We start from the raw sequence: 9,696 nt of genomic DNA on the forward strand, positions 1-9,696 counted from the left end.
GCCGGGCCAACCGCAAAACCAAGCACCTCCACCACAACAAGCAGCAGATGCAGATTCAGACAGAATATTCTGTGCTGCCTTCAGTGTTCAGTGTGTACAAGTACTGCAATATCAACCGATACCAGCAAGTTTAGCTTTTGCATTGAAACTCCTCCCCTTTTCATGAGTCCGAATGACGTGACACACTACTGCCATCTGGAGGACAGAAGCCGCATGCTCACGCTTCAAACAAAGCACTCTCTTCTGTCACGCCCCCCAAAGACCCCGTTTGTCCACAAATGTGTGACTGTGGTCAGGAGGGACCAGTGGACTTGCAGAGATCACTCCGGACCGAGGCTAATGTTAACGGCTATGCTAATGAACGTTAGCTTACTCGCAGACAGTTTGAAGGAGCCTCTTTTCCAACTGATCAGACACAAAGTCCGTGCTATTTGAACGCTTCGGAGGGCGTGTCCAGATAAGAGGGCGTGTCCAGAGAAGAGGGCGTGTCCGGGGACGAGAGGCAACAGCATGTGACGTCCTCAAAATGGCAGTGACAACAAATAACGCGACTGAAACCCACAAACTGAAACACCCACATTCTAAAGGCTGGTCAGTGCCATACATTAGCTCCTCCCACATTCTAAAGGCTTGTGCAGTGCCATACATTAGCTCCTCCCACATTCTAAAGGCCGGTGCAGTGCCATAGTTGGGCAAGTCTGAAATCAAGCCCGTTATCAAGAGTCATGTGGTCGGCCTTTGGCAGGAATTTTGGAGCCACTGTGTTACTGGACGGCATCTCTATCACATACAGGGTAGTGTGGGTCCTTGCGGGTCTATGGGCAGGAACGCGTGGGAGGAAAGGGCCTTCGCCCGCATGAGGATTGGCCATACTGGACTCAATTGGTCACTGAGTAGGATAGGCAAACACCCGACCGGTCTGTGTGGTCACTGTCGGGTGCCAGAGACTGTCGAGCATGTGCTGATTTGCTGTGAGGCTTATGATAGGGAAAGGGCCGGGTTGGCCTTGTGGTTTCGGAATAATGGGCGGGAGTTCAATCTGCGGAACGTTCTGGCGATCCAGTCACAGGGTTTGTGTCAGGCTGTGGTTGCTTACTTATGTAGCACAGGGCTGGGTAAACGTTTATAGAGGTGGGGGGTGTTGGAGACTGAGCCGAGGATGAGGAGCAAGAGGATGTTCTAACGCGCTTGGACTTCGTGGGCCTAGAAACGCCAAAGTGATGGAAGAAGGACTTCTAAAGGATAAAACGACAAAGACGTCCCATGACCTCATGGGCTTTGTACTTCCAAAGCACCGAACGTCAAAGAGGGAGAGGAAGATGAAGAAGAGTCTCCCTGGAATAAGGCCGGTTGGTCTCTGACACAACAACTATTCTAGTCACAAAGACATATCATGACCTCATGGGCTTTGTAACACCAAAGCAATGGGAGGAGTACTTTTACGGACTACGACACGTCTGAGGAATAAAGTCTGGCGGTAATGCAACGCTTGGATGCCAACCGCCATAAAACAACAACAACAACAACAACACATTAGCTCCTCCCACATTCTAAAGGCTGGTCAGTGCCATACATTAGCTCCTCCCACATTCTAAAGGCTGCTGCAGTGCCATACATTAGCTCCTCCGTTAGCATTAGCCTCCAAACATCACACAGTCTGAAAGTCCTGCTGTTTTGGCGACTGACACAATTAGAAAAACACTGCCAAGTATTTTGTGTAGATTTTAACCTTAGCGATTAGCATAATTAGCATACATGCTAACAATCACGTAATAAACATTTAGTTCATTAATTAACCCTAACAGTTTGACATAGAATTTTTTTGTTTCATTGAGCGCCACAAAATCTGTAAACATCTGAAAAATTTAGAAAGTGGAGGTTAAAGTCAGATAATAGTTTTAAATTAAGTTAAATTATTATTATCAATTAAATGTTCACAAATGTAATGAGCATTTGTCTTTACTGTCTGCAAACGTCATCCTTTTCTCCACATTCTCTTTTCGCCGCCTGCCCTGGGCGTGTCCCGGCTCGAGGACATGAACCAATCAGGAGCTTCCTCCAGAACACAGGAAGTGAGACGCGGATTTGAGTCGAGTTCAAACGCCGTTGATCTCGGGAGCGTCTGTGCGACCCCTGAACTCTACCACCCTGTTCAGCCTAACTCTGCTTGTTGTGGAGGTGGGCGTGGCCAGTGCGGTCGGTCAGCTCTGATTGGTCGCTACACGGCTCCGATCGGCTGCCGTCTTTGTCACTCACATGCGTGATCGCGTTGAGGGCGGTGTCGGAGCCGATGCTCAGGTCGGAGCCCGGGATGTTGTTGGAGACCGTTGCCGGGACCATCACCATGGGAATGCACAGCTCCTCGTGCGAGTCCCGGGCCGCGGCGAGCTCCGACAGGCCCACGTAGGCCTGGGCCCCACGGCAGCAGCGGGTCAGAGGGGTTCAGAGCAGGGTTTAATGTGGGACTCATTATGGGAACGTGTGCTGAGTGGGAGGGGCCATGTGGAGGGCAGGGGAGGGGCCATATCCATGTGGAGGGCAGGGGAGGGGCCATGTGGAGGGCAGGGGAGGGTCTAAAGGCTCTGACAGCGGCGTCATAATGCACAGGACATTCATAACTTCAAACTTTAGAACTAAAGGGGCGGTCCCTGATTTTTTCATGCGATAAAGTCACATCTGTTTTGCCCCAGTGCAGAGTTTTAGTAAAAGCAGCTCTTGGGGTTAAAATGGTGCCGCTGTGTGCTGTCCGCATCTAATTATAAAGGGCTTTTCTCTCCACGAAGCAGGAAGTGCGCCGTTAGCATGCTAATGTGTGTTAGCTTTACCGCTGTGGACATGAGGGATGCATTCTGGGAAATACAGCCGTATGTGGGAGGGGTTTAGGGTAGGTGGGTGGGAGGGGTTTGGGGTGGGAGGGGCCCCGAGTGGGAGTAGCCAATGGGAGAGAGCCAAGTGTAAATGCAGACAATCATTTTGAAGATGCTAAACAAAAGTCAGCGTTTGAGACGTTTCCATGGTGACAAGAGCGACTGGACCAGGTTTGAGTTGAAGACGTTTCGCCTCGACGTCGTGACACGTGTTTTCAACCCGAAAGTACAAAAGTAAAAGTACTGTACTTGAGTACTTCCCAGCTCCTGTATCTGTACTTTTACTTGAGTACTTCTCTATGTTTCCCTCCGATGACGACGCCTGCAGAGGGGCGTGGTCACCAGAGGCACTACGGCGCGGGCGGAGGCGAAACGTGTTCAAACGACCACCGTGGGACACTCCACCGTGGGACACTCCACCGTGGGACACTCCACCGGGGGGGCGCTCCACCGCGGGGCGCTCCACCGCGGGGCACTCCACCGGGGAGGGCGCTCCACCGCGGGGCGCTCCACCGGGGAGGGCGCTCCGCCGTGGGACACTCCACCGCGGGGCACTCCACCGGGGGGCGCTCCACCGGGGGGCGCTCCATCGCGGGGCGCTCCATCGCGGGGCGCTCCACCGGGGGGGCGCTCCACCGCGGGGCGCTCCACCGGGGGGCGCTCCACCGCGGGGACTGGACACTGGGACGTACCTCGAATCCGCCGATGACGAGCAGCGCGTTGATGTTGTAGACTCTCATCTGTTCGGCGATCTGTCCCAGATGTTTCCCCGGGAGAGTCCTGTCCGAGCGGCAGAGTTACGCTAACGATCACGCTAATGCTAACTTACCAACGACGTCTGTGACAAAGGCGCTCACCTCTTGGTCCCCAGCAGTGACCCTCCCTGACCGGTCCATCCGCCCACGTCGCCCCACGTGATCTCTTTAATCTGCAAAACACAAACGCCAGAGGAAATGACACTCGTCCTCGTCATGTGTCCACTCAGGCCTTTGTCCCGCCCTTTCCTCATGTCCAATCAGGCCTTTGTCCCGCCCTTTCCTCACGTCCAATCAGGCCTTTGTCCCGCCCTGTCCTCATGTCCCCTCAGGCCTTTGTCCCACCCTGTCCTCATGTCCCCTCAGGCCTTTGTCCCGCCCTGTCCTCATGTCCCCTCAGGCCTTTGTCCCACCCTGTCCTCATGTCCCCTCAGGCCCTTGTCCCGCCCTGTCCTCATGTCCCCTCAGGCCCTCGTCCCGCCCTGTCCTCGTGTGTCCCCTCGGCCCTCGTCCCGCCCTATCCTCGTGTCCACTCAGGCCCTCATCCCGCCCTGTCCTTGTGTCCTCTCAGGCCCTCATCCCGCCCTGTCCTTGTGTCCTCTCAGGCCCTCGTCCCGCCCTGTCCTCGTGTCCACTCAGGCCGGTCCATAAACGTCCTCCTGAGAATGACCCAAACGTTTGGGGGCTATTTTCAGAGAGCCATTGTGTCCAGTCGGTCAAACGCCGTCCCTGAGGCTGAGAATAAATCTGCAGCTGTGTCGTCCTCTGTAGTGACCTGTCCAGTCCCTGTCCTTCGTAGTGACCTGTCCAGTCCCTGTCCTTCGTAGTGACCTGTCCAGTCCCTGTCCTTCATAGTGACCGGTCCAGTAGCTGTCCTCCGTAATGACCGGTACAGTCCCCGGTCCAGTCCCCGTCCTCCGTAGTGACCGGTCCAGTCCCTGTCCCCCGTAGTGACCAGTCCAGTACCTGTCCTCCATAGTGACCAGTCCAGTCCCTGACCAGTCCAGTCCCTGTCCTCCGTAGTGTCCAGTACCTGTCCTCCGTAGTGTCCAGTCCCTGTCCTCCGTAGTGTCCAGTACCTGTCCTCAGTAGTGTCCAGTACCTGTCCTTTCTAGTGGCCAGTACCTGTCCTCAGTAGTGTCCAGTACCTGTCCTTTGTAGAGTCCTTCGAAGCCGTCGCTCACTGCAAACATCTTGTGTCCTTCCGTGATGCCGACTCGGACGGCCGAGCGCACGGCGGCGTTCATCCCAGCGGCGGGAGCGCCCACGTTCAGCACGGCCACGTTAAAGTTACTCTGGAAGAGAACGGAGGGTTTTCATTGGAGGAGGAGAGACAAGCTCCGCCCCTTCTAACGTTACTATGGAAATATACAAATAACAATGATGGATTACGAGAAACCAGGACTAAACCAGGACTAAACCAGGATTAAACCAGGACTAAACCAGGACTAAACCAGGACTAAACCAGGTCTAAACCAGGACTAAACCAGGACTAAACCAGGACTAAACCAGGTCTAAACCAGGACTAAACCAGGACTAAACCAGGTCTAAACCAGGATTAAACCAGGTCTAAACCAGGTCTAAACCAGGACTAAACCAGGACTAAACCAGGTCTAAACCAGGACTAAACCAGGACTAAACCAGGACTAAACCAGGTCTAAACCAGGACTAAACCAGGACTAAACCAGGACTAAACCAGGACTAAACCAGGTCTAAACCAGGATTAAACCAGGTCTAAACCAGGTCTAAACCAGGACTAAACCAGGATTAAACCAGGTCTAAACCAGGTCTAAACCAGGACTAAACCAGGTCTAAACCAGGACTAAACCAGGTCTAAACCAGGTCTAAACCAGGACTAAACCAGGACTAAACCAGGATTAAACCAGGTCTAAACCAGGTCTAAACCAGGACTAAACCAGGATTAAACCAGGTCTAAACCAGGTCTAAACCAGGACTAAACCAGGACTAAACCAGGTCTAAACCAGGTCTAAACCAGGACTAAACCAGGTCTAAACCAGGTCTAAACCAGGACTAAACCAGGACTAAACCAGGTCTAAACCAGGACTAAACCAGGTCTAAACCAGGTCTAAACCAGGACTAAACCAGGACTAAACCAGGACTAAACCAGGACTAAACCAGGTCTAAACCAGGATTAAACCAGGTCTAAACCAGGTCTAAACCAGGACTAAACCAGGATTAAACCAGGTCTAAACCAGGTCTAAACCAGGACTAAACCAGGTCTAAACCAGGACTAAACCAGGTCTAAACCAGGTCTAAACCAGGACTAAACCAGGACTAAACCAGGATTAAACCAGGTCTAAACCAGGTCTAAACCAGGACTAAACCAGGATTAAACCAGGTCTAAACCAGGTCTAAACCAGGACTAAACCAGGACTAAACCAGGTCTAAACCAGGTCTAAACCAGGACTAAACCAGGTCTAAACCAGGTCTAAACCAGGACTAAACCAGGACTAAACCAGGTCTAAACCAGGACTAAACCAGGTCTAAACCAGGTCTAAACCAGGACTAAACCAGGACTAAACCAGGTCTAAACCAGGACTAAACCAGGACTAACCTTTGTGTCTCCCTCACAAACAGGTTGTCGGTGGTGGTGTTGTGCCTTTGAGCCATGCACTCAGACAGCGTTATGTTACAGCACATTTACCTCAGATTCTTTTAAACAGCCACGAAATTATTCATAAAAAGTGAAGCACAAAATCCGTCAAAATAAAGATTCAAAATTGGCGCATTTCACATTTCCAAACAAACAAACCCGACCCATCAACCCGCCGTTTACGATGCAAAGCAAAGGCACTCGGTGTCCCTCAGCCAATCAGCTCCGAGGTGCGGTTAGCCGTGGAGCGAGGCGGGACATGCATTAGCACATGCTCATCCCCAGACGCTTCCTCTGTCATTTCTCCCCGTCACAAAATGCAAAGGCAGAACACCAGGACGAGTGTGTTACCTTCCTCTGACGCAGAGACGCAGAGAACATGCAAACCATCCATTAGACACTGTACAAACACATGTAGACCACCGCCCCATCACGACCACCGCCCCATCACGACCACCGCCCCATCACGACCACCGCCCCATCACGACCACCGCCCCATCACGACCACCGCCCCATCACGACCACCGCCCCATCACGGCCACCGCCCCATCACGGCCACCGCCCCATCACGACCACCGCCCCATCACGACCACCGCCCCATCACGGCCACCGCCCCATCACGGCCACCGCCCCATCACGGCCACCGCCCCATCACGGCCACCGCCCCATCACGGCCACCGCCCCATCACGGCCACCGCCCCATCACGACCACCGCCCCATCACGGCCACCGCCCCATCACGGCCACCGCCCCATCACGGCCACCGCCCCATCACGGCCACCGCCCCATCACGACCACCGCCCCATCACGGCCACCGCCCCATCACGACCACCGCCCCATCACCACCACCGCCCCATCACCACTACCGCCCCATCACCACCACCGCCCCACCACGACCACCGCCCCATCACCACCGACCCATCACCACCACCACCGCCCCATCACCACCACCGCCCCATCACCACCACCACCGACCCATCACCACCACCGCCCCATCACGACCACCGCCCCATCACCACCACTGCCCCATCACCACCACCGACCCATCACCATATCACCACCACCGCCACGGGCCCTGGTCGCCCTGTACCGGGCCACATCACAGTCCGAGGACCTGGTTGCCATGGGAGACATGAGAGATCCTTGCACCAGTCGGACACAATCTCCCCTCCACGATGAGGCGGCAGTTCAAGTCTTATAATATATTATATATATATATATATATATATATATATATATATATATATATATATATATATATTATAATATAATAACACATAATCTCCCCTCCACGATGAGGCGGCAGTTCAAGTCTTATAATATATATATATATATATATATATATATATATATATATATATATATATATATATATATTATAATATAATAACACATATTCTGTTTGTTTTGCTTGTTCTCTCAGTGACATTTAAAAGTCTAATAATCATATTTATTTAGTAAAACCTCCTTTTTGTCTGGACTGACGATGATAAACACGTTTGTCTTGTGAAACGGTCAGTGTGGGTGGAATAAGGTGGATGAGGTCATGCAGTGGTCAGTGGCTTTAGTGACCGTTCTTCCTTCTTGTTGCCATAACAACAGCTTCTTCTAATGAGCCGGAGTCGTTCTGCTGCATCAGCTTCATTTACAAAACACACACAGCAGTAACTCTACACGGGCAGAGGTCAAAGGTCACGCTCTGCTCACTCTGCAGCGCTAACATCAAACTAGCCTCAACTGCTAATGCATAGGTGTCAAACTCTGGCCCGCAGACGTTTTTATCCGGCCCAGATTTGAACATTTCAAATTTATATTTTTTTTAAAAAGGATTTTTAATTTTTTTTTTCAATTGATTCATAGAACCGTAGTTACATCCGTAACCGTTTTTATCGTTAAAACCACACGTCCCACAATGCCGCAGGTGGCCACCCCTGCCCCACGGGGCTCTGCTGCACTGCTGTGTGAGCTGCCCCTCCCCCACGGGGCTCTGCTGCACTGCTGTGTGAGCTGCCCCTCCCCCACGGGGCTCTGCCGCACTGCTGTGTGAGTCGCCCCTCCCCCACGGGGCTCTGCCGCACTGCTGTGTGAGCTGCCCCTCCCCCAAGGGGCTCTGCTGCACTGCTGTGTGAGCCGCCCCTCCCCCACGGGGCTCTGCCGCACTGCTGTGTGAGCTGCCCCTCCCCCACGGGGCTCTGCCGCACTGCTGTGTGAGCTGCCCCTCCCCCAAGGGGCTCTGCTGCACTGCTGTGTGAGCTGCCCCTCCCCCACGGGGCTCTGCTGCAATGCTGTGAGGGAGAAGTGCACTTTAGTTTAGTGGTGAGTCAGTTCAGGTGAACAGAGAACTTCAGATGTGGAAATGTTAGTTAGAACATTTAAAAAAACATTTTGATCTTGAGAAGTTTATTTTGTTATAAAGTCAAATGTTTATCTCTGTAGAACTGTAGATCAACTCTGAAGTTGTAATGACATAAACTGTTGGTGAAATTACACATTTCAGTTTGTGAGAACAAACGTTTTGTCATTTTTTTTTAATTGATCCAGTAATTGCTTCAAAACAGCGTAGGCTTTATAAAGCTATTTATTTGTTATATTTGTAATAGTTTTATGTTTTACGTTATGTTCGGCCCGCGACCCAGCCTGAGCGTCCAAATTCAGCCCGCGGCCCAAATGAGTTTGACACCCCTGTGCTAACGCCTCTGCTAACGCCCCGGCTTGTTTCTTTCCCTTTGGACCACGAGAAGGTTTATTGTGGATCTAAATATTGTCAATTTTTGTTAGAAATATGATGAACGATACTCACAGTGGGCAGTTCAGAGTCGGCTTTTCGAGACGACAGAATCCTGTACGTCGTCAAGTTGTTCTCGAAACTCCTGAAACACACGAGGAGAAAACATCATCCTCATCCGTCCAGAGTTCCAGGAGAAGGGTCAGCTGTGGTCAACAGAGGGTTAAGATTCAACCTCCAGGTCGTTTATTACCACAGCATTCTGATGCTAATGAGGCACTCGGGGAGGAGAGAGGGCCAGGGACAATAGGAGGCTGATGGCCCATTAAAGGACTGATAGTAACAAAGAGGTTTAGTTTCTGGTGAAACCAATAACACCTTTCATTAGAGGTCCCGCCTGGTGGGTGGAGCCTACTCAGAGTAATATGAATATCTGAGTTCCTGGTCTTGAGCAGCAGATTGAGAATGACTCTTGGATCAGAGTCGAAACGTCCAGATGAAACAACGGAATATTTTTCCACAGAAGGCGTCAGTCACTCGGGTCGAGCCGCTCGGACACATCGTCCTCTCCAGCTTCTCAAACTTCTTATCTTATATCTTATGGGGTCTTATGGGGTCTTATGGGGCTATTGTAAACAGAGGGAAGGTTCTTTCTTAACAAAATGGCCTCCTCCTGCTTGACCTTTCACCTCACGCTCTTCAGGCGTGTGTTTGTGGCGTTTGGATGGAAGACAAA

The 9,696-nt window shown here is 51.9% G+C and overlaps 1 protein-coding gene across 3 annotated transcripts in view; it reads right to left on the reverse strand.

Annotated features, from left to right (window-relative positions):
* Positions 1-9,696, reverse strand: part of LOC140355903 (ATP-dependent 6-phosphofructokinase, platelet type-like) — a 45,530-nt gene that overhangs the window by 18,289 nt on the left and 17,545 nt on the right. For 2 of the 3 annotated variants that reach the window (XM_072440551.1, XM_072440549.1), the window contains exons 12-16: positions 9,036-9,105; positions 4,771-4,917; positions 3,725-3,795; positions 3,560-3,647; positions 2,257-2,409 (exon numbers count right to left, since the gene is read on the reverse strand). In XM_072440551.1, coding sequence (XP_072296652.1) covers positions 2,257-2,409; positions 3,560-3,647; positions 3,725-3,795; positions 4,771-4,917; positions 9,036-9,105 — 529 coding nt within the window. The remainder of the gene's footprint in view (positions 1-2,256; positions 2,410-3,559; positions 3,648-3,724; positions 3,796-4,770; positions 4,918-9,035; positions 9,106-9,696) is intronic. The other variant, XM_072440550.1, reaches the window with a different exon arrangement.

Source organism: Eucyclogobius newberryi, unplaced genomic scaffold (genome assembly GCF_026437365.1).
Source record: "Eucyclogobius newberryi isolate DKJ021-1_F unplaced genomic scaffold, fEucNew1.0.hap1 SCAF_12, whole genome shotgun sequence".
Lineage (NCBI taxonomy): Eukaryota > Metazoa > Chordata > Actinopteri > Gobiiformes > Gobiidae > Eucyclogobius > Eucyclogobius newberryi.